Raw genomic sequence first — 25,944 nt, 5'->3', positions numbered from 1 at the left:
ATTTCTGGTCGCACGGCTCGCGCCGTATGTGTTTCAAATGCAGTAAATGTGCCCACTTTTCTGTGTTCACCCCTGCACACAAGCACTATAAACCCTGTGTCCCCCACTCACATAAAGCGGCCACCGGCCGCTCGAGTGCTAGAGTTAGGTCACGTGTCCGCTTGTTTGCGTCCACGACTAACCACCACACGCGCTGTCACACAGCCACTCTTAACCGGTCATGTTCCACGCGTAAGAGTTGTGCCCGCTCAAACGCGCTCACACATTTTCGCGAACATTATGCCTCGCGAACATTTATTTTCCGCCCAGGGTGGCCGGAGCGATGAGTGTAGGGCCGCACACAAGCCACTCCCCGCTCGAAGCGGCAGAGATGCAGTGTGTAGGGCGGCCAGCCATCGCGAGCGATCGGCTGGCCCACAGCACAGAGAGCGCGCGCACTGCGCCCGCCCCTCCTATACGGGCCGTCAAACCCGCGAAGCGCGGCGTTTCGAGCCCGGAGGCCGTTCTATCCCGTGTGGCGCACGCGAGAGCGTGGGAAGCCATTCCAGGTGTATCAGAATGGGTGCTGAAAACAGTGAAGCACGGCTACACTCTGCAGTTCGCTCGCCGCCCTCCGCGCTTCTGTGCGCGTACAGAGACGAGAGTGAGCGAGGAAGTAGCACATCTACTTCGAGCAGAAATAGCCACGCTGCTGTGCAAAGGGGCTATAGAACCGGTTCCCCACTCTATGAGCGAGTCAGGCTTTTACAGCCGGTATTTTCTCGTGCCAAAAAGGGATGGGTCGCTCAGACCGATTCTGGATCTGAGGCGTCTGAACAAAGCTCTTATGAAAAGATCGTTCAAGATGCTCACGACCAAGCAGATCCTCGCGCATATTCGCCCGAGAGACTGGCTAATCTCCCTAGATTTGAAAGATGCATATTTTCAAATCAAGATAACGCCGCGTCACAGGCCATTCTTACGATTCGCCTTCGACGGCCAGGCTTATCAATACACCGTCCTTCCGTTCGGCCTGTCACTAGCACCCCGTACATTTACGAAGTGCATGGACGCGGCCCTCGCTCCTCTGAGAAATCGAGGGATGCGAGTATTGAACTATCTGGACGATTGGCTCATCCTGGCGCAGTCGGAGGCCGAGCTCCTCGCCCACAGGGCAATGCTGCTCAGCCATCTGGACAGCCTAGGGCTCACGGTCAATTGGACCAAGAGCTCATTAGTGCCCACGCAATCAACCTCATTTCTGGGTTTGAATCTGGACACTGTGGCAATGTCAGCCCGCCTGTCACCCCATCGCGCGCGCCAAGTTCGGCGCATGGCTGCGTACTTTCGGCCAGGCAAAATCGCACCTCTCAAGCTGTTTCAGAGGATGCTGGGACGTATGGCCTCAGCTGCAGCTGTGCTCCAGCTGGGCTTAATGCGCATGCGCCCGCTGCAATGCTGGTTAAACGCCCGAGTGCCTCACAGGGCCTGGGCGTCCGGTGGCTTCAGGATCAGAGTGACTCAGGGCTGCGTGTCAGCCCTAGAGCCCTGGTTAGTAGCCGACTGGTACCAGAGGGGAGTGACGATGGGAGCCATCTCACACCGCAAGGTCATCTCGACGGACGCCTCCACCACGGGTTGGGGCGCCGTTTTCGAGGGCAGATCAGCCTCGGGCCTTTGGTCGAGCGAGGAAAAACTCCTACACATAAACTGTTTGGAGATGATAGCGGTAGAGAACGCGCTCAAGCAGTTTCTCCCGCTTATACGAGGACACCATGTGTTAGTCCGGTCGGACAACACCACAGTGGTGTCCTACGTGAACCGGCAGGGCGGTGTCAGGTCCAGAGGTCTGGGCAATCTGACAGAACGCCTGCTCGTGTGGGCACACAGCTCGCTGCGCTCGTTGAGAGCTGCGCACGTGCCGGGCCACCTCAATGTGGGCCCGGACAAGCTGTCCAGGGGCCTCATTCTCCCAGGAGAATGGTCCCTGCACCCCCAGACAGTCCAGCTGGTATGGCGCCTGTTCGGCAGAGCGGAGCTCGACCTCTTTGCAACAAAAGAGAACGCCCGCTGCCCGACGTTTCTGTCCAAAAGCGAGGATGCGCTGTCCCAAACTTGGCCCAGCCTCCCGCTGTATGCTTTCCCGCCGATCTCCCTATTGCCCCAGGTCATAGCGAAAATCAGGGAAACGCGCCGTCCGGTGCTCCTTATAGCACCGCGCTGGGAGAACCAGATTTGGTACCCAGAGCTGGTGAAGCTGTCGCACTCACCCCCCTGGCCAGTTCCGCTGAGAGCAGACCTTCTCTCTCAAGCAGGAGGCTCAGTTTGGCATCCCCATCCAGAGCGATGGTCTCTGCATGTATGGGTGACCAACGGATACCCGTTGACCTGCCCGAAGGGGTTATGAACACGATTTCACACTCTAGAGCCCCCTCGACGAGGCGGTTATATAGTTCTAAGTGGTCGGTGTTCACTGAGTGGTGTGTTTCCAAGGGATTGGACCCACAGCAATGTGGGGTCCAGCGGGTGCTCTCCTTCCTCCAAGAGCTTTTGGAATTGGGCAGGTCCCCTTCCACGCTCAAAGTGTATGTGGCGGCTATAGCAGCGTTCGCTCAGACGACGCTAGGTAGCACGCTAGGAAGGAACGAGCTCATCGTCCGTTTCCTCAGAGGAGCCAGACGGATGAATCCCCCGCGGCCCCCGTCGGTTCCTATATGGGATCTGGCCTTGGTCCTAGAGGCCCTGAAGGCTCATCCCTTTGAACCGCTCGAGACTGTGGAACCAAGGTTCCTTTCGCTGAAAACCACGTTTCTGATAGCTCTGGCTTCAGTGAAACGCGTGGGGGATCTACACGCGCTCTCAGTGAGCCCAACGTGTATGTAGTTCGGTCCTAATGACTCTAAGGTCATTCTCAGACCGAGGCATGGTTATGTCCCCAAAGCGATCGGCACTCCCTTCAGGGCGCAGATTATCTCCCTCTCGGCTCTGCCAGCATCCGATGAGGGGGACGGTGGCAATTTCCTCTGCCCTGTCAGGGCATTGAGGGTTTATGTCACACGCTCCGCCGCCTTCAGGCGTTCTGAGCAGCTATTTGTTTCGTTTGGTGGGCGCACTAAAGGTCTCGCCTCCTCGAAACAGACCCTGTCCAGGTGGATAGTGGACGCGATTGCAACTGCATACGCTTCCAAACACCTGCAGTGCCCGCTAGGTGTCAGAGCACACTCCACCAGAGGCATGGCCTCTTCGTGGGCTTGGGCCAGAGGGATTTCCATCCACGATATCTGTATGGCGGCAGGCTGGGCCTCCCCGTCTACGTTCGTGAGATTTTACAATCTGGAAGTTCCTGCCTTACAGGCGAAAGTGTTATCAGTTCAATAGGGCCGTTGGTTCTGCCCAGTGATTCTGCGCAGACATAGCTCACATACTGGTAGTAAGTTCGGTACTAGGCTCATGTGAATTTGAAGGAGACCGGCGGTGCCGTTCCCTCATTTACGAGACGAGCTGTTGTGAGTTTGAAGGTGACCGGCGGTGCCGTTACCTCACTCATATAACAAGATATTGTGAATTTGAAGGCGACCGGCGTTGCCGCTCCCTCATTCATGAGACAAGGTGTGGTGAATTTGAAGGAGACCGGCAGGTGCCGTTCCCTCATTCATGGGACAGGGTGTTGTAACCACCCGTCGTAAACCACCCGTCAGTTCGAATGAAGTGTCTGTATATGTGGTGGCCCGTTTTTTCTTTACCGGCCACCCTGCCCGAGCAGTGTTATGGTCCCCGGTTCCCTGGGATACATATGCTGTATGCGAGGCGCGCACGGCGTTGACAATATGTTCCCGTAGCGTAAGGAACTTACGCAATACGAGAGAACCTCTCGTAAGAGAACGATACTCGGTTACTTAACGTAACCTCGGTTCTCTCTAGAAGAGGGAACGAGTATTGCGTTCCTTGCCGTGCGCCCCGCTGGCTTTTACGCTTCAGAACTAAGAAAACCGAATATGCAGCCCGTGAGCCCTGCTTATATACACGTGGCCACGCCCCACCTGTAGGCAAATGAAGCCAGGTGGGCGCGAAGCGCCCTCATTGGTCGCCACGTCACGCGGGCTCACCGATAGGCTGCTGCAGTTGCCAGCAGAGCAGCCAATAGCACGCTGGAATAGCCTGCTATGGTCTGCCAGGCTGCCGCACTGCGTTGACAATGTTACAAAATTAAGGATAATTTTGGGTTTTTCAGAAATCTCGAAGAAAGAATACTTTCCCGTAGCGTAAGGAACTTACGCAATACTCGTTCCCTCTTCTAGAGAGAACCGAGGTTACGTTAAGTAACCGAGTATCGTTTCTTCAGGTCATGTCATAAATGCATAGATTGCTTGGGATTTCATAATTTCTCTCTCTTAAAACTTATTCTTTCCTCACTTTCTTCCTTTCTGCAACGTGTGAATGTGCGAGTGCGTGTGTTTATGTTAGATTTAGTTTGATGTGTTAGAGTAATCAATAAAGTTTAGTTTGTATTCAAAGATAACTGTTCTTGTGTTATGTGCTTATCAATTTAATGTCTTGAACTGCCGATCTAAGTTACTGCCGATCTAAGGCTGTTAAATAGTGTTTCACTATTGTACGGATATTAATATCTGCTGCAGAGTTGATATTTACGGCCGTTCAAATGACCGCTGGAAGAGTCATTTGCTTGTCTGTAAAATAGACTCTCAAAATTCCTTATGAATTCATTAATTCATTCATTTGAGCTACATAGACCTGTTTCCCTTTAACAGACTCCCCTTTAAGTTCTTACATATCGGTGGACAAATAAGTTATGGTGTAAACATTAATTCTGAATTATTTATAAATTAGTGTAATTTGAGTCTCTTTCATTTTAATCCAAATTCCCGTTGAGTTATTATTTTATCTGACTCATAGTCGCTACAATTTAGTTTAGACTACAGAAAGCAAGCAGTGCAGCCGTTATAGTGATCGACAGAAAATCCCTCTATAAACCAATGAATCTAACAGCACAAAAAATTATTTACATTGAGTTTAAGCTTTGCTTGTTATAATGAGAGGATCTGTGAGCGTTTAGACTTGAAAATATCAAATGAGTGAGTTCAGCTTTGAGAATGAAACCAACCTGAGTGTTCTTCAGTTTCTTCATGTTTCACTCTCAATGTTTCTTCAATCTTCACGTCTTCTCTCTCCTCTTTCTCTGTTTGTTCCTCAGTATCTTCATGTTTCAAACTGACTACATTTTCAATCCTCAAGTCTTCTCTCTCCTCTTTCTCTGTTTGTTCCTCAGTTTCTTCATGTTTCAAACTGAATACATTTTCAATCCTTAGTTCTTCACTCTCCTCTTTAATAAACACCATCTTTATTAATGATCTCAGTCACTTCTCCAGGAGTTTTTCTGTGTGTTTGTCCTGTTTAAGACGAACAATAAATCCACATTAAATCTCTGAGAGCGTCTCAATCAGCTCTATTTCAGTATCAACAGTCTCAGTAACACTCAAAACTAGCACTACAAACTAATACAAGAAAACAAATTACACAGACACTACATATTTATTATTTAATGATTGTAGAAATCAATATAGAAATAATAAAGCGATTTGAATCACTGAATCATTTTCCAAAGCAATTGATTCAATAGACTCAGGGTTTCATAAAGCTCAGTTTCTCTCATCACTCGCCAGAGACTGAACTCGTGTTTATATGATGAACTGATAGAGAGAAATGAGAAGCTGCTGCTTCTGTTACTCGTGAGTTTATTCTATTACTTTACTCACACAACGCTGATAAATGTTAGATAAAGCAATGCAGTGTTACATTTAATAATAAGTAATTCAATCTGCGTTGCCTGTAAAACTTTGAAGATGGTTTATATTGTTTTAAACGCTTAAAAACACAAACCTTTCTCCTGCCGAAACACATGCAGGAGCGCGGCGCGGACTTGTGACGTCACACCACCACACCAAAATAAAAGTCCGGTTCACTGCTGAGTCCACATTCACAGAAGTGCACACATACAAATAATACAAGAGATGACAGAAATTCAGAGTTGAATGCATTGGTGTAATACATATTTAAATACATGTTGTTCGATGATGTGCTGAAAATATTAGGAAACTAAAGACTGACAGACTTTGTCTAAAAGTTAAAACTGTTTTCTTTAGGGGAATCAATTATTTGTATAATATATAAGTTCATATAAAGTTCATTTGAGTTTAAAAATACCTGAAAATAACCTAATTATGATTGATGATTTTAAGATGTAGACTATAAGATTCTACATCTAAATATATAGACCTACATCTAGATATTCTCAATGATAAATATATTATTAAATAATAAATATAATTTATATATAATATAAATATAATATAAAATCTCAATCATTTTTGAGTGACAGGAAAGAGAAGACATTGTTGAATAAAGTCATTATTTTTGTTTATTTGTTTGCGCATGAGAAGTATTCTCATCGCTTCATAACATGAAGGTTGAACCACTCGAGTCACATGGACTATTTTAATGACATTTTTACTACCATTCTGGGAAATTAAACTGTTAATTAAATAGTTGTCTATGGAGAGGTCAGTGAGCTCTCGGATTTCATCAAAAATATCATAATTTGTGTTCTGAAGATGAACGAAGGTCTGACGGGTTTAGAACAACACGAGAGAGAGGAATTCATGACAGAATTTACATTTTGGGGTGAACTAACAGTTTGACGTCTGCATTGCTCAAATGAGTAAATGTATAGTCTTTATGAGCAGTGTAAAGAAAACCTGATCTTCAATAAGTCTCGGTAGGTTTGTTATTAACTTTAAAGGTCCCGTTCTTTGTGTTTTTTTGAAGCTTTGATTGTGTTTACAGTGTGCAATATAACATGTGTTCATGTTTCGCGTGTAAAAAAACACAGTATTTTTCACACAATTTACTGATCTGTATACCGCTGTTTCCACTGCCCTAAGAACGGCTGGTGAGTTCCTGTTCTATGAAGTCCCTCCTTCAGAAATACGTAGCGAGTTCTGATTGTGCCAGTGGTTCCTGTGTTGTGATTCGACAGCAGCTTAGCGCACGTTGGAAAGGTCACGCCTCTTAACGGGAGATGTATGCGTTCAATAATCTCTACAGCGTCCCTGGGAAAGCCAAACAAAGGTGATTTGACTCCTGGATTAAAATAACAGCGTCTCGATGACATGGCGATAAACACACTCAATGCAACAGTTCCTTTTCTCCACGCGACCGTCCGCTTCTCCACGTGGGACAGCAACAAGACCGCGCCCCCTTTTTCGCGTTTCTTTGTGGGCGGAGGTTAGTCTGTTCTACTGTTCTACTGACGTCATCTATGTAGGAAGTACCAGAATTAGGGTTGGGTACCGAAACCCGGTGCCAATATGACCGGTATGTACCAGACCGAATCAGAACGCAGATTTCGGTGCCTAATTTCGGTGCCACTTAAAATCAAACGTGCTTTCGCTTTGGCCGGCGCTGAGCCAGAGACAGACACGCTCAGCGCTCGTCACATATCACAACTATTCAGTGTTTTCATCCACATCATGTTTATTTTAGGTTTCAGACATTTAAATGCTCATAAGTACTATCAAAAAATACACAATGATGTCTATGGAAGCGGCAAAAACAATCCTTTCAGACAGTTAAGATAACTTGACTAAGTGTTTTATTCACATCAGATACACATTATATAGTGACTATACAGTTTACTCTATTCTTCTCCCAGTTCAGCACGTCACTTACTTTCATGTATTTCGTGAGACGAAGATACATGTATGTGATGTAAATCCGACAGATCCGATTCTCTGAGGCGCAAACTAACGTGGCGCCGCCCATCGCGCAGTATAGATCAACTAACACACATTTACTCTCAGACATATTTGAAAATCAGAATATCAGATAGTTCATGACATAGTTAGAAAGTTTGTGAATATTTTGAATAAAAAAGAAAAAGCGAAATAAACCCGATACAGCTGAGTGAGCTGTCATACAGCGCTATTGTAGCAGCTGTGTGTCATGTGAGAAGCATGACGCGTCTCCATGGAAACAATAAGGTGATGCGCTCTAAAATATTTAGCCAGAGAATGTGGTCATATTTCTGCCAAATAAAGCTGAAGCTTGAAGCTGGTTTGTAGCATACCAAGAATACAGACTACTGCTGTTATTACTGTATTTAGAGTTAAATTAGGCCTATTGTAGTTGGGTTAGGTGGCTTTAGTTTTACTGTGAATTTGTTATGTAAATTGTGTTTTGTATTTATTTATATTTACATATTTAAGTATACTTCAAACTTGTAATAAATTGTTCAATTTAAATAATAATAAAAAAAAAATCAATAAAAAGCCATTCTTTAATCTCATCCACCTCGTTTTGTGGCTCTTTTTTTAAAGTATCGGTTCAGGCACCGTTAAGGCACCGGTACCGTTTTAAAAGTATCGGTTTGGCACCGGTATCGGAAAAAACCCAAACGATACCCAACCCTAACCAGGATGTAGTCCAAGCCAGCCGTTCGCTGTAGGCTTTAAAAGGGAACTTCTGTTAAATAAAATATCTCGCTTGGCATTGAACTTTGAGATTTATAATTTTACAGGTATTATTTATGCTCTAACAGCAACATTACACACTAACTAAAGTTTGAACAATGGAATCGCGAAGAAGGGGACCTTTAATAACAGTGAACAACATGTTACCTATTGTAGTTAAATTAATTTGTTTATAGAACCACGTCTTTGTACCATATTTTGCATTTATAAATAGCATCAGCCCCAGCATATTGTCTGTTATACATTAACTTTTCAAAACAGAAGAGTCGAGACTAGAGACTGTGGAATATTTATGTTAATGATAAGTTGTAAATGACTACCGGTTTCTGTTTGCCCTAACACAACATTTTATTTGGATATAACCAGTTGTGAAACATTAGGCTGGTCCTAAGGGATATGGCCAGTTTTCAGTTGTTATCAAGTTCTTAAAAATAAATAAAAAAATGTGGAAAAACATGTACTCTACTGTACAATCAGTCTAGGTTGCTCCCTCATGTAATGTCACATATTTCAGGAGAATGGATGATCTTGTGTTGTAAATCCAGCAGCTATCCAGCTAATTCCCTGAGCCATCTTATACTCACTCATTTCTCATCTCCTTTTGTCAGATCGTTGTTGATGTCTCCTGTTGTGTGCTCCCTACCCGGTCCTGTGCGGTGTTCCAGTTCTTGATTCCTGTCTCTGTTCGGTGTTTGTGGACTTCTACTCTGTGTCTGGATTATTTCATCGTCACCTCTCACCAGCACATCTCGTCTGACCATCTCAGTCCCTGCGTCACCAGTCTTAGTCTGTGTGGATACCTGTTCTGAGTATCTATCTAATAAACGAGTTACTTGCAATTGCTTCCTGTCTTCAGTCATGACAGAACGATCTGACCCACCAATGGAAGCAGCGAGTAATCCATCTACCGGGCTGAAGGAATTCGTCAACAGCAGTATTCGTCAGATGGATTCCCAGGAAAGGGGTCTTAACGACACAGGACGTGCAGTCCAGGCTCTGGTGGTGCAGGTGTCCGAGCTCACCCAGCAATTACAACTTCTACAAGCTCCCACTGCGCTGCCCACACCGGCTGTTCCCCCACACCACCGGAGAGCCCATCCCAGTCTGAGCTCCGTCTACCTATTCCCGAATCATATTCAGGTGATCCCAATTACTGCAGAGCCTTTATTACACGATGCTCCATGCATTTCTCTCTCCAACCCAGGACCTTCAACAGCGAACGAGCCAAGGTCGCATTCGTTTTGACGCTGTTGACTGGGAAAGCGGCACTATGGGGAACAGCGGTGTGGGAGAACCAAGATCCTTGCTGCGCCTCGTTCCAGACACACTCCGCGGAGATGAGGCGAGTATTCAACCGGGCGTTCGCCGGGAGCGAGGCGGCCAGAGTACTCGCGGACTTGCATCAGGGAGAGAGATCGGTGTCTGAATTTTCCATCGAATTCTGAACCCTAGCGGCGGAGTGTCAATGGAACGCGGAGGAACAAGCGTTTTTAAAGCGAAACAGAATGAATGATATATTATTAAAAGTAAAACTACATTGCTATGTCTAACATTTATCAGTGTTGTGTGAGTAAAGTAACAGAATAAACTCATGAGTAACAGAAGGAGCGGCTCATTTCTCTCTTTATCGTGAATCAGTTCAAACATGAGTTCCGTCTCTGGAGAGAGAACCGGAGCTTTAGACTCTCCGAGTCAATTGAACCGCTTGATTCACACCAAATGATTCAGTGATTCGAAGCGCTCTATTTCTACAACTCATTACATAACTAAACTGACTAATATATTAAGGGTCATAAGGGTAATATAATTGCAATATTATTTTATATGTACTGTTAGTTTTGGGTGTTTATATCGAATCAGTTAAATCAGTCCATTAATTCTCTCTCTGACTGATAAAGAGATGAATCCATGACAATACAATATTCTTTCACAGAAATATGCTTACAAAAAAACCACTTGTGTCTATAAAATAAAGTTCTTCTTTGGTAGAAGTTATGTTTAAAAACCAAACACTGTCAAAAGGACTTGCCTGTTAAAATGAGATAATCGAAGAGGTATTTTGTTAATATCAAAACTGCATCTAAGAAAAAAATTGATACCACCAAGTTGTTTAAATAAATGGTTAGGGAACATATTCAACAGAGCAATTATACTTAATAAAAAATGTAAGTCTCCAAACGTTTGTTTTTAGATAAATTGAATTTAATTGATAATAAATGCAGTGACCAATCGATTAGATCTCTTTTTGTTTAAATCTCTTCTCCTCATCTAAATTAGTTTGGGTTAATGTTTCCCTCATTTGAGTGGGAAGATGTTTGGGCATTGTGTAAAAAATAAAACCAAAGAAGAGTCATTACATTTTTTTTCACAGAATATCCTGAGAAAGACACAATTTTTGTTTCTTTTTATTTAATTTATTGTCGTGTTTCAATTTATACTTACAAAATGTGAAAGTGAGACCTTGCAGTTGAATTCTGTACTTTTGAAAGTTAATTTAAAAAAAAAGAAACCCACTCTCTCTGACTCTCTTACCAGTGACTGGACTACTGAACTGATTAAGACACTCAGAGATTTAGTTTGGATTTATTTTTCTTTCTGTTAATTATTAATTCATTATTCTCATCTTAAACAGGACAAACACACAGAAAAACTCCTGGTGAAGTGACTGAGATCCACATGACACTATTATAATAAAAGATGGCGTTTATTAAAGAGTAGAGTGAAGATGTGGAGATTGAAGAAACATTCAGAGTCAAACAAGAAGAAACTGAAGAACAAACAGGTTGGTTTAATTCTCAAAGCTGAACTCTGTCATTTGATCCCCAAACTGTTCCCACAAAGTTGGGAGCATGAAATTGTCCAAAATGTCTTGGTATGCTCAAGCATTAAGAGTTCCTTTCACTGGAACTAAGGGGCAAAGTCCAACCCCTGAAAAACAACCCCACACCATAACCCCCCCACCCCACCCCCCCACCCCCCCACCACCACCACCACCACCACCAAACTTTACAGTTGGCACAATGCAGTCAGACAAGTACCATTCTCCCGTTCCAGTCAGGCAAGTCTGTAGACTCTGCAGAAAGGTGGCGACTTGAACCATGATTTTACATGGCCTACCACTTCGTGGCTGAGTTGCTGTTGTTCCCAATTGCTTCCACTTTGTTATAACACCACTAACAGTTGAGCGTGGAATATTTAGTAGTGAGGAAATTTCATGAATGGACTTATTGCAGAGGTGGCCACCGATCACGGTACCACGCTTGAGTTCACTGAACTCCTGAGAGCGACCCATTCTCTCACTAATGCTTGTAGAAGCGTCTGCATGCCTAGTGCTTGATTTATACACGTGGCCATGGAAGTGATTGAACACCTGAATTCAATGATTTGGAGGGGTGTCCCAATACTTATATATATAATATATATATATATTAGAGATGTACCGATGTATTGGCCATTTGTTTAAAACAGACGATGATCAGGGCTGATGGTATCCTGTCAATCAAAAGGGTAGGGAAAAACATGCCTGACTGCAACTCGTACTGAATTTAGGAAAAGTTTACACGAGAATAGCACATTAACAGTTAAAAATTTAGAAAAAAAGTCATCAAACTAAAATGATGAGTGTAATTTTAGCTGTTCTTTGTTTGTTTGTATTTTATCACTGTATATTACAGTGATATAATCATCAACCAGTCAAAGAGTAGTTCATAACAATTGCATCTTATATTAACTTGCATTAAGTTTTTTTTTTTTTTTTTACTTATTGCATATGTATATGTTTTTATTTCTTTGTTGTGGGTCAGATGAGGGGTTACAGAGCCCTTAAAGGCACATGGTTTGGCCCTCAGTGGCCCTCCAGGACAGCTCTATAGAGCACTAGCTTCTTTCTGCTGTCTCAGACGATGACATCTTTGTCCTGTGTTGGCCACCAAAAAGAAATTAAGTTTTTTGATGAAAACATTCCAGGATTTTTCTCCGTATAATGGACTTCAATGGGCCCCAAACGGTTCAAGGTCCAAATGACAGTTTCAGTACAGCTTCAAAGGGCTATAAACGATACCAGACAATGAATAAGGGTCTTATCTAGCCAAATTATCAGTTTCTGTGAGAAACCGAGCAGTATTTATGCTATTATTTTACCTCTTATCAGACGAACGTGATCATCTCTGAGCTCCGCCATTACATCCGCTAAGTGAGATATATTGATATATTATATAGATATAGATCATAGATGCCTCATTCTACTGATCCGTGCAAGCGCTAATGAGGAATCTACATATACATCTATGACCACGCTCATATTTTGACCTCACTTAGCGGAAGTTAAGGCTGAGCTCAGATATGATAATGTTTGCCATGTTGTTTGACCAGGTCACCTTCTTCCATTGCTCCGTGGTCCAGTGCTGATGCTCATGTGCCACTGTTGTTGCTTTCGCAATGGAGAGGGGTCAGCATGGGCACCCTGACTGGTCAGCAGCAACTGGGACCAGGAGACTCTGGTGTATCTTCAGCTGATTCTTTACAGAGAAGATGTTGTGTGGCGCTGCAGTCGTCAAAGTCTGATGTACTCCAGTCAGAGCAAATTTCTTTTTCAGTCTTTATTTAGGGGTAAAAAAAACGTGCTCCTCAGGTATTTCAAAGGACAATATCATGGATAGGATATTAGTGTCCCAACATAAACTTCTGGGCCCTCTGCACTCTGTCCCCTTTCCCCCAGGTGTGAAGCCCACGGGAATAGGATCTAGTTGTATGTTGGTTTTGATGCTTAACATGTCTAAATGTTTTGTTGTGTGTTGCTTTATACCATTAAACTGGTGTTCATTTGCGTTTGTCTCTTTTCGCCTTAGATCTGACGGTGCTGAAAGAGGAGCGTGAAGTACTGAATCAAATAGAAGAGAAAGATCAATATGAGAATCATGAATTCATAACAAGAGAAAAAACTTTTAGTTGCTCACAGCCTGAAAAGACACGAAAAAAGGGTGAAAAGAAGGGAACTAGAAGTAATTTCACCTGCCAACAGTGTGGAAACTGTTTCACTGTAAAAACAAGCCTTAACAGGCACATGAGAGTTCACACTGGAGAGAAGCCCTACACTTGCCATCAGTGTGGAAGGAGTTTCAACCGTCAAGGAAACCTTAAAGTCCACATGAGAGTTCACGCTGGAGAGAAGCCTTTCATCTGCCAACATTGTGGAAGAAGTTTCTACCTAAAAGGAAACCTTAAAGTCCACGTGAGAGTTCACACTGGTGAGAAGCCTTTCATCTGCCAACAGTGTGGAAAGAGTTTCACTCAAAAAGTAAGTCTTAACAAGCACATGAGAGTTCATACTTTAGAGAAGCCTTACACATGTCAACAGTGTGGAAAGAGTTTTAAGCAACATAAAAACTTTAAAGTCCACATGAGACTTCACTCTGGAGAGAAACTCTACACGTGTCATCAGTGTGGAAAGAGTTTCACTAAAAAACATCACTTTGAAGAACACATAAGGATTCACACTGGAGAGAAGCCGTTCACCTGCCAACAATGTGGAAACAATTTCAGCCGAAAAGGAAGCCTTAACCGGCACATGAGAGTTCACACTGGAGAGAAGCCGTTCACATGTGGGCACTGTGGGAAAAGTTTCAGGTATAAAGTAGCCCTGGAGTGCCACACGAGTATTCACGCATGAGAGAACTGGTTTTAAATGTCATCAGTGAGGAATGAATTTCACAGACAGGAAACCCCTCATGTTTGAGAGACGGTATAATTAAATCACCTTAGAGGCCTGAATTCCTAAATAATGTCCAGTGACTCGAGAGGAGTAAAGAAGCCAGAGTCAGAATTAAACTCAATGTATTGATTAGTCAAATAAAGTTCAAAAGAAGTTTCACCAACAAAGGGAATTTTCATCAGACTGGAAAAAAAAATGAAGATTGCAAAACGACAAAAAAAAGAGATAAATGTTTGCCTTTTTTAAAATGTATTTAACGATTTAAAACACAAGCATTGTTTTGCCACAATTTTACAATAAAATGGATACATTGATAATTCATTTGTGTCAGGATTGCACAGAAATCATGCAGAAATAAAGTGAATTTTACCGCTATTTCGAAAAGAGGAAGGACATAAGTAATTCAGCCTTATAGATATGATAATCTATAAGGATAAGTAATTCAGTCACATCTGCTTCTGTTTATTTGTAGTCACAGAACAGCACAAGACTGTGAAAGCATGCACATTTAAAAAACAATTCTCTTATTTTTACATCACATTTCCTCAGGAAGAATGATCATTTCCACTATCCAATGTCCTTTGAGCAGAGGCTCTCTCCAGTCCCAATATAGAGTCATCCTTTCAGACAGAGAATCAAGAAGCTCGTGCATGAAAGGGAGTTATGGTGGAGGAGGCTATATTTTATGACATTGACAGCTAAATATGCATATCAGGCAATCCGCTTTAAGAGACGACGTGTATTGCCAGATAAAATATGTCACAAACAGAAGTTATTTCAAACACTCGCTGCTAGGGGTGTGACGAAAGTATTTTTAAGAAATCCTCAATGACAAAATTCATGACTGGAAAAATAGTTTGCAGGTGAAATGTTTGAACTAATCATCTTGTAATAAATGTCATTTCAGTTCTGCTTTCTGAGTATGAATTATCAAATGCATTGAAAAACATCAATATACACGACCTGTAAAGGGTTTTGCCACAATCTCAACAGACTGGCTTCTCTCCTGTATGATTTCATGAGTCTCTTCAGACCTTACTGTTGTCCACAGTGGTGTAAAGTGTTTGAGTAAATGTAATTAGTTACTGTACTGAAGTATCTTTTTGGCTACTTTATAGTTGTACGGAGTATCAAAGATATTAGCAACTTTTACTCTCTAAGTGTAAGTAAGTGTACTTTTTACTCCAATACATTTGTGTTAAGTAATGCAATTACACATTTCTGCTGCAGTTTGTTTCTGCTATAAAGAAGCGATATTGCCATCTAAGGGCACTGAAGGTACTATATCTTGTGCGTTTTGCCTTTACTCACCCAAACATGTCAACGATGCTACTTTACATGAATGAGAGTGCATTAGCTGGTAGTTGATGAATCGCAGCCGTTTGATTTATGTGATGAGGTCATGACTGCAGCCGGTGATGAAACCAGCACAGCCAGTGCAAGAAGGCTTTGACTATTTTACTCAACATTATTTGATCTATCCGCTATATTGACGAGACCTTATTGAATGATATTGGTTTACTTATGGCCTTTTTGTGCACTTCAGCTTCACTGAGACTTGAGAGTTGACTTGAGACTTTGTTCACTTGAGAGTTTGTAGACGTTTAAGAGGCGTTTGTGTCGACCTTGATTTATTGCAATATAAAATAAACATGATTTCTCATCTTACAAATCAGTTGTTTCTTATTTTAACTGGTATGTATCTCAGGTGTCGAGGAGTCGTGCATCGTTGAGCCTATCCCCGGCAAACACGTTTACGTTGTGGCAACGGATGTGGCACGTTGCATTTCTACTTTGGGAACATTGTCGTCTATGTGCTCGCAACATTGTAACAACGTAGAATTGTAAGACGCGGCTGTAGCAACGTTGTTGCACGACATTCAGCAACTGCGAGACGACATTCTGACAACTTTCTTATGCTAGATATAGATACTTTTGAGAAGTAAAAATGATTCAAGGTTAACTAATTTAACTTTATTAAAACTGCATGTGGTAATCGAAATGTCTTCCAAAATACATACATTTTGTGAAAATAAATAAAATAAAGAAATATTTAGTTTAAGTATAATAAATCAAACTTAAAAAGCAAAGATAGATCAGAACATTTAATGAACAAAACCGGGTTCTGTAGATGGCAGAAAGCCGGGGCGATAAGGTCGGTAACTGGAATCAGTCCAGGAAACATGAACGAATCCAGAGGAGAAATGCAAGTAATAGCAAAGAAACCAATTAAACGAAATAGCAGACAAATCAAAGGAAAGCAGGTGCGCAGCGAATGAGTGGCAATCAGCTGAGCACAATTGATAAAGAGACACAGAAACAAACATTTGAGGTCAGATCAAACCCTGTTCCTGACAGATACATCATATCCGTGAACTCCTAGTATTCCTTCGCAGTGCAGTTTGTTTAAAGGGTCGGTAAAACACATTCTTTTGAAGGCTTGACTGTGTTTGTGGGGTGCACTGTAACATGTGTTCATGCTTTGTTTTAAAAAAAATTGCCTTATTTTTCATATATTTGACCTTTATTCTACACTGCTCTGTCCCTCCTTGTAAAACGGTCTGATGCTTTCCGGGTTGTATGAAGCCAGTCCCTCAAAAATACGCAGTGGGCTCTGATTGGTTAGCTGGCCCAGTGTGTTGTGATTCGCTAAACGCCTAGTGCACGTATGTCGGAAACGTCACGCCCCTTACCGGAGGCTGTGCTTTGGTCAGTGTTAGAAACAACGGCGTCAATAAAACCATCTGAGCCCGAATCAGACCCAGAACATTTGAGTGAAGATGATCGAGCAGAACCTGTTCAGTCCTCATGAGTAAAGACTGCGGGTCTATAGTGATCGCTACTGAATGGCACTGTTACTTTTGTATTTTTAGAACGATTATAGCCAAATATCTGTCGCAAGAACTAACCCAAAACAAACACTAAGCACTGGCTTTAGTAAGTTAGCCAAATCACACACAGAACCATGTTTAGCAAGCCTGTAGATAAACAATACATAAAAGCTCTAATCAAAGAATCATTTACACTAATGCCAGGTTCGCTGTTGAGATTTTAACGTTAGTGTTTGTAACATTAGGTGTTCGTCGGATAACGTTAAGTATGAATGAGCATTTAACAGACTGGTTTGCAGAACAGTGTTGTCATCTGTTTACTTCCTTGCTACAACCTATTACAGGAAAACACATCGATGAAAAATAAATCAGACTTACAGGTTGTGGCCCGTAAACAGCTTCTGTTTGTAAATCCAGCTTTCAGGACAAGCCGTTGTGCATATCCTGTATTGAACTCGCAAAGTTTGTGGAAGTTTGTGTTGTCCTCCGTGAAATGTGCAGCGCGCGCGTCGTGCATCCACGCACCGGCAGTGTTTTTTTCACGCAGCTGACGTTGTGCAAATCCGGCATTGAAATCGCGAAGACGTGGATGTTTTCCTCTGTTAGATGTGCTGCAGGGAGCCCTGCGCGCGCCTGATTCCCCACTAACTCAAACACACGTGCATATAACATGTTTTATTTTAAACGCTCTGCAACGCACCCCCGTCCCTATGAAGGCTGAACAGAGCAAGTACCCCAGACCTGCAATCCGGATGAAAATAACAGCGTTTCCTCGTTATCGCTGCAACAACACTCCAGCCTAACTAACTTATACCACAACAGCGCCGCGATACAAAATGGCCTCACCCCCCCTTATTTAATATTCTCGGAGGAGGGGTTTATGTAAATATTGAGCCTGGTGATGTCAGCAAGCCCTGGAGGAATGTGTGTAGTCGCCTGCTGGCCGTTTGCTGTAGTTCTTAGAAACTGATTTCTTTAAAAGCAAATATCTCCCTTTGCTTTAAACTTTAAACGTTGTAACTTTGCAGATGTTGTTTATGCTCAAGCAGCAACATTACACGCTAGCTAAAGTTAGAATAGTGAAATCGTGGTTTACCACCCCTTTAAGCTTGAGACATTTATAGCTCTTTTAAGCATCTATCAAATCTTAGGTAAATTATTTGTTGATTTTTTATAAATATGGAGTGTCTATTTACACCTACTCGGGTGGTTGCTAGGCGGTTGCTAGGGTGCTCAGGTTGTTACTAGTATGATTGCTACGCGGTTGCTAGGGTATTCGGGTGGTTGCTAGGGTACTATGGTGGTTGCTAGGGCACTCAGGTGGTTGCTAGGTTGCTCAGGTGGTTGCTACGCAGTTGCTAGGGTATTTAGGTGGTTGCTAGGCGGTTGCTAGGGTATTTAGGTGGTTGCTAGGCGGTTGCTAGGGCACTCAGGTGGTTGCTAGGGTACTCAGGTGGTTCCTAGGCGGTTGCTAGGGTGCTCAGGTAGTTGCTAGGGTGGTTGCTACGCGGTTGCTAGGGTATTTGGGTGGTTGCTAGCGTACTCAGGTGGTTGCTAGGCGGTTGCTATGGTGCTCTGGTGGTTGCTAGGATGGTTGCTACGCAGTTGCTAGGGTACTCGGGTGGTTGCTAGGAGGTTGTTAGGGTACTCGGGCGGTTTCTAGGGTACTCGGGCGGTTGCTAGGGTGCTCAGGTGGTTGCTATGTGGTTGCTAGGGTATTCGGGTGGTTGCTAGGCGGTTGCTAGGGTGGTTGCTATGCAGTAGCTAGGGTACTCAGGTGGTTGCTAGGCGGTTGCTAGGGCACACAGGTGGTTGTTAGGGTGGTTGCTATGCGTTTGTTAAGGTACACGGGTGGTTGCTAGGGCGATTGCTAGGGTACTCGGGTGGTTGTTAGGGTACTCGGGTGGTTGCTACATGGATGCTAGGGTACTCGGGTGGTTGCTAAGCGGTTGTTAGGGTATTCAGGTTGTTGCAATGCGGTTGCTAGGCTGCTCAGGTGGTTGCTAGGCGGTTGTTAGGGTTCTCGGGTGGTTGCTAGGCGGTTGCTAGGGTACTCGGGTGGTTGCTAGAGTGGTTGCCAGGGTATTTGGGTGGTAGCTAGGCGGTTGCTAGGGTATTAGGGTGGTTGCTAGGCGGTTGCTAGGGTGGTTGCTAGGCGGTTGCTAGGGTACTCGGGTGGTTGCTAGGTGGTAGACAAGTCGAGCCACGAACGCTGTGCTAAGTGATGAACTGTGAGTTGGAATCTCATATGGTCTGTTGTTTCCGGAAGAAAGCACTGAACGCAACAGAGAAAATAAATAAATACAAATATTTTTTTTAAACTGAACGCAACAGAGTCTAGAGACGGTGGATTATTCAATCGTGGCTCGACTCGTCGAGACTGTTTTCCAAGATGGCTCCTGTCTGTATGCGCGTAATGTTCTGTCTTTATAAAGTATCTTCTTATCAAACTGTTCGTCCTCTTACACAGTTCTCAAAGCTTCGGTGTGCATTTAGGGACCCTCATTATGCTCCCGTGTTAGTGTGAGGCTATTTTGAGCCTTGTTAGTGGAATTAACTAGAGATTTAATTTGACTTATTCTGTGCCCCATAGACTAGCGTTATAAGCTCATCTGTTTTAGAGATAAAACTCTTTACATTCGATTCTCATGAAAACGCATCCCAGAGAACCATCTCCTCGGTAACGATTTGTTATTACCCCTAGGGTCATTTTTCACCTTTTGAGTTGTCCTTTAACACAATTACACAAAAACTATATTAAAATAAGTTTCATCACTAGAATATAATAGAATTATACAAATAAAAATAGACATACTGCTCAGTCAGACTCCACAAGAAGCTGCCGCTGATTGGTTGAAGAGTGTCATCCTCCAGCTGTGGTACAGCGAGTTCAGCAGCTAAACACAGAGCAAAGGCCAGTTCTCTGTAATGCTCTGATTGAACTCCAGTATCACAAGCCATTGTAAACGATCATCAAACACAAGCACAGCAGAAGAATGACTTTACACCGAGACTCTGCAGAAAGCGATGGGCTCCAGGACTCCTGCAGCTTCAGCTCTAGTGTTCTGACTGTGACATCACAATAGAGAGATTAGCACTGCTGGACATTCTAATGGAATGCTGGAGGAATGTGGGCGGCGCCACTGCAGATGCTCATGAGGCTGCGATTGGGTCATTATTGCAGGGATTATTATGGTATATGTTCTTCTAACACTAATTGATGGAGTGTGTAGCTTTTCATTTCTTCAACAATCATGCAGTGAGACACATCAGAGCCATATTCCAGGATGAGCATGTCAAGATCCATCAGCTCAAACTGGGAAAGAATGGTTGGGACTGAACTTTAATATATGTATATTTATTACACAAATATTTGACAAATGCATTCACAGCCATGCAACTGTTATTGAACTTTACAGCGTACAGTAATACTTCCTTTCCATTCAACATTTGGCCTCAACAACAGAATCACAACAAACATTAAAAAGTGACGTTTTTAAAACCTTTTACATGACAGTGTTTTTTCATGGCCATCGGTTAAAATAAAGTTGGTCATGTTTGCAGGTCATGCATTCGCTTCACACGGATCCAGACCGAGATTACAACACAGGATCTTTCTCTCCAATTCATCTGTGAATTTACATTTGCGTTTGAGCTGTTCAGGAGCCGTGTGTCCCTGTTGACAAGCGAGCCGCTGCTCTGGCTTTTTTTTTATATATATAATTTAAATTTAGTTTTTGATTTTATAAAAAAAAAAAAAAAAGAAAGAATTGGTTTTATGGGAATTGCATGTGTTTTGAACCAAGCTATGTGAATGAATTAAAGTCAGTTAAGAGCATTGTTAGTTCTCTGCGCATGCGTGTTAATGCTCACTTTCTTTGGCCGATTAGTGATGTTTTACAGTAGCAGAGCAAGAATACAGACGAGCTGTTATTACTGTAACTGTGATTGAGTGTTAAATTAGGCCTGTTGTAGTTGTGTTAGGGGGCTCAGGTTTTACTGTCAATTTGTTGAGTAAATTGTGTTTTGTATCTATTTATATTTATATATTTAAGTATAATTTAAACTTTTAACAAATTGTTTAATTTAAAGGATTTTTTTGTCAATAAAAGGCTTTCTTTAATGTCATCCACCGTCGTTTTGTGGCCCTTCTTTATTTTAAGTATCGGTTCAGACACCGTTTAGGCAACGGGACTGTTTTAAAAGTATCGGTTTGGCACCGGTATCGTAAAAACCCAAACGATACCCAACCCTACTGTTGACTAGGGCTGGGTACCGAACTCGGTACTTTTAAGGGCACTGATATAGACGAGTGTCTGTGAATATTAAACCGCAAAAAGACCATTTAAATATGAATCCTGCATGTCCTGCGTATCTCTGTGCGAATGAATGGAGCAGACATGCGGTTGAATTTACCACACACACACACACACACACACACACACTCTCTCTCTCTCTGAGAATCGCGCGTGTCGGTCGCAAGTTTCCATCTCTGCCGTCTCATATGAAGACATGAACGCACAAACGTCATCTCTTCTATGAAGCCCCTCCCTCAGAAACGCTGGGCTCAGATTGGTTAGCTTTATTGTTCAGTTCATGACCCCTTTAAATGTGAATGAGTTGCTCTGTTAGATCTGAATGCTCATTTATGGGAATGCAACATCTATTCATTTTCATCATTGTGTTTTTACTCTTGTGTGTTTGTCAGTTCAGTGTAAATATTGTGGCATTCAAGTGATAAAGCAGTCAGAAATTCTTAAACACTATAGACTTAGGCATGGCCATTTTGGGCATGGTCATCACTTTAAAGAGTGCGCATGTGCGTACATGCTCTAGTACATAAGGACGAGCCTATGATTGAATCTGGAAATAAAGCAAAATAACTGAGAGAATGTTGAATTAGTCCTCAGATGCCATGCTCATAATTTATAGCAAAAAATCTAGCATTAATTCAACCTTAAACGGATTCATTAAAATAAGTTATTACTCCGACAATACGGTTTGGGGAAACAGTCGTGACTAGCTAGTTGATTTCTTCAGCGATGCATCATACTATGGTAGTTAAGCAGTGAGTTATGCCGTTGTACGGGAAACACACCCCTGATCGGTTCATTGTTTGACCATTGTTCACAGGTGTCCCTTGTCTTTTCATCAGTAGTCTGTGTATTTAAGCCCTCATGTGGGCCATGTGTCTTTGGCTGTCCACACGAACGCAGGTATTTTCAAAACTGAACTGGCCAGGCTGACATACAAAGAAATGATGAACACATGCAAAAACAAGAGGACCAATGAAATGTGTGCTTTTTCCCTGAAACCTCCAGCTGTCGTTTGCCTTTTTTGCCAAAATATTTGGTCAGATATAAATACCTTCACTTAGTTTAGTGTTTTATTCTTCCTATATATATTTTAAAACATCTTCTTTTGACATTTTTGGGGGAACTATTATGGAGGACCAAACCTGCAGAGATTAAAAATAAATAAATGAATGAATGAATAAGTAAATAAATAAATATACAAATATTTAAATGAACAAATAGATACATAAATGTGATAATAGGAAAATAAATGACAGAATAAAGGACTCGAAAAAATATGATTAATTTTTTATCAAATTAAATTCTGTATTATTGTTCCCTTAGTTTAATATTTTCTGCTTTTATACATTTAAAAAATATATTTAACCTTTTAATTTATTTATTAATACATTTTTCTATTTATTATTTTATATTTATTCTCATATTTATTTTTTCATGCGTTCATTTCTTTTTATATTTATTTATTCCCACATGTATTTATTTTTCTATTTAGTTCCATCAGCTTCCTCCTCACATCCATGTTGCTCATGGAGACGTACAAACAAATGGATCAATAAATAAATCTAAAAATAAATACATGTGGGTCAGATTTATATTTATAGTAAATAAATATAAAAAGATATATAAAAATGTATTAACAAATACATAAAAGTTTAAAATATATATATAAAAGCAGAAAATAATAAATTAAGGGAAAGATAACAGACAATTTAATACTTATTTTATCAAGTTGTTTATTCTCAAGTTGTTTATTCTCTAGATGTTAAGATGGCGCCGCCGTGCTCGGTCGCCGTTCAGGTCGCTCCGCTAAGACTTTGCTTTTATTTATTATTCTACTCTCTTTTACTCTCTATTTTTTCCAACGGATCATCTGCTTTGATCTGTTACGACAGCAAAACACTTCTGGAAATTGGTTACCGCTACACTGACCTGTTTCAGGACACTTTCTCCAATCTTCCATCTGAGATTCGCCGGGACGCCGAGTTGAACAATGGCCACTCGAGTCGACGGCGAAGATTCAAAAAACACCGCGGGAAACGCGCTGGGATCCGCAACAGACTGAGAAAAAGAGCATTCAGTCCTCCTCTCCCGAGCATTTTGCTCGCAAATGTCCAATCCTTGGAGAATAAGATGGACGATCTTAGAGCCAGGATAAGTTTTCAACGGGACATGAGAGACTGCAACATCTATTGTCTGTCCGAAACATGGCTCACGCCAGCGGTCCCGGATACAGCCGTGACGCCGTCCGAGAACTTCTCTGTTTTTCGGATGGACAGAACAGCCGAGGCCGGGAAATCTAAAGGCGGTGGAGTGTGTTTCATGATAAACAAGAAATGGTGCGATCCTAGGAACATCTCCATTCTTTCGCGATCCTGCTCGCCTCACTTGGAACATTTAACTCTCATGTGCCGGCCTTTCTACCTGCCGAGGGAGTTTTCCTCGGTCATCGCCACTGCCGTTTATATTCCACCACAGGCAGACACGGGGCTGGCTCTATCTGCCCTCCATGATGTGACCAGCGGCTTCATAAACAAACACCCCGACGCTGCTTTCATCGTCGCGGGTGATTTTAACAAAGCAAACCTAAAGAAAGTATTGCCAAACTTTCACCAGCATGTCTCCTGTCCCACACGAGGAGCAAACACACTGGATCATTGCTACTCTCCGTTTAAGAACGCCTACAAAGCTCGTTCACAGCCAGCTTTTGGCAAATCGGACCATGCCGCCATTTTCCTCACACCGGAATATAAACAAAGGCTCGTTCAAGAGCCCCCGGTGAGGAGGGAAGTCAAACGCTGGTCATCCCATTCAGAGATCACGCTACAGGCAGCTCTTGATGACGTCGACTGGGACATGTTCCGCGCGAGTTCTGAAGACGTCAGCGAGTTCACAGAAGTGGCGCTCTGCTTTATCAACACACTGACAGAGCAAGCCACACAAACAATAACTATAACGTCCTTCCCTAATCAGAAACCGTGGGTGGACAGTTCAATCCGCACTGCAGTTAACACGCGCACTATCGCGTACAATGCCGGTCTCCAAACGGGGAATATGAGGGAGTACAAAGCTTCATGTTACGCCCTCCGGCGCGCCGTTAAAGCCGCAAAACTCCGCTATAAAGACAGAGTGGAATCTCATTTCCAACTCAACGACTCCCGGCGGATGTGGCAGGGACTGAGGACCATCTGTGCTTTTGGAACTAAATCCTCTGCAGAGGTGAGAGCTGATCCGTTGCTGGTGAACGAGTTAAACTCTTTCTACGCTCGCTTTGATGGTAATCGCGGCAGCGCGACTCCGGCGAGTGACGCGTCAGAGAGAGTCCCTCAGAGCAGCAACGGTCACGTGATCTCTGTCTCGGAGGACGAGGTTCGGAGGGCACTCAAACGTGTGGATGTCAGGAAAGCTGCTGGGCCGGATGGTATTTCAGGTCGTGTTCTGCGGTCCTGTGCTGATCAGCTCGCAGGGCTCTTTACATCCATATTTAACGAGTCCCTTGCTACATCTGTTGTCCCCACCTCTTTCAAACGATCCTCCATCATCCCTGTACCTAAGATCAGTAAACCCTCTTGCCTAAATGACTATCGTCCAGTGGCTCTCACATCTTTAGTCATGAAGGTCTTTGAGAGACTCATTAAAAACAACATTTGCTCCTCCATTCCTGACACTTTGGACCCTCTTCAGTTTGCCTATCGTCCCAATAGATCGACTGAAGATGCCATCTCTCACGTCCTTCACTCCTGCCTCTCTCACATCGACAGCAAAAGTGGGAACTATGTCAGGCTGCTATTTATTGACTATAGCTCAGCCTTTAACACCATAGTTCCCATTAAGCTAACACACAAACTCCTGGATCTAGGCCTGAATTCTTCTCTCTGCCTCTGGATTGAAGATTTCCTCACTGGCAGACCCCAGGCGGTGAGAGTAGGCCAGTTCACCTCCACCTCCATCACCCTGAGTGTTGGAGCTCCACAGGGCTGTGTGCTGAGTCCCCTGCTCTACTCTCTCTACACCCATGACTGTGTGTCCACACACAGCTCCACCTCGATCATCAAGTTTGCTGATGATACTGTTGTCCTGGGTCTCATCTCCAACAACAATGAGACGGCATACTTGGACGAAGTGGAGCAACTGACATCATGGTGCCAGGACAACTGTCTCTCTCTGAATGTTAACAAGACCAAAGAACTGATTGTGGACTTCAGGAAGAGACAGCATCGGTCATACTCCCCTCTCATGATCAGCGGGACACCGGTAGAGAGAGTGAGCAGCTTCAAATACCTGGGTGTGAACATCTCCGAGGATCTGACCTGGACTACACACATCCAGACACAGGTGAAAAAAGCCTGGCAAAGACTGTACCACCTGCGCCAGCTGAGGAAATTCAGGGTTTCACCAGCCATCCTGAAAACTTTCTATCGAGGGGCGATAGAAAGTGTCCTGACTCAGTGCATCACAGCGTGGTACGGGAATACACCAGTCACGATTCCAAAGCCCTGCAAAGAGTGGTGCGCTTATCCGAGCGCATCTCAGGCTCAGCTCTCCCGTCTCTGCAGGACATCTAC

The 25,944-nt window shown here is 43.1% G+C and overlaps 1 protein-coding gene across 1 annotated transcript in view; it reads right to left on the bottom strand.

Moving 5' to 3' along the window:
* LOC307126578 (uncharacterized protein) overlaps nt 1-5,940 on the bottom strand; it is a 31,156-nt gene extending 25,216 nt beyond the window's left edge. The window contains exons 1-2 of the mRNA XM_079817174.1: nt 5,878-5,940; nt 5,102-5,387 (exon numbers count right to left, since the gene is read on the bottom strand). Coding sequence (XP_079673300.1) covers nt 5,102-5,336 — 235 coding nt within the window. The 5' untranslated portion in view covers nt 5,337-5,387; nt 5,878-5,940. The remainder of the gene's footprint in view (nt 1-5,101; nt 5,388-5,877) is intronic.
* Nucleotides 5,941-25,944: the final 20,004 nt, after the last annotated feature.

Source organism: Gobio gobio (genome assembly GCF_949357685.1).
Source record: "Gobio gobio genome assembly, chromosome: 5".
NCBI lineage: Eukaryota > Metazoa > Chordata > Actinopteri > Cypriniformes > Gobionidae > Gobio > Gobio gobio.
This window is presented reverse-complemented; position numbering and strand designations above follow the sequence as displayed.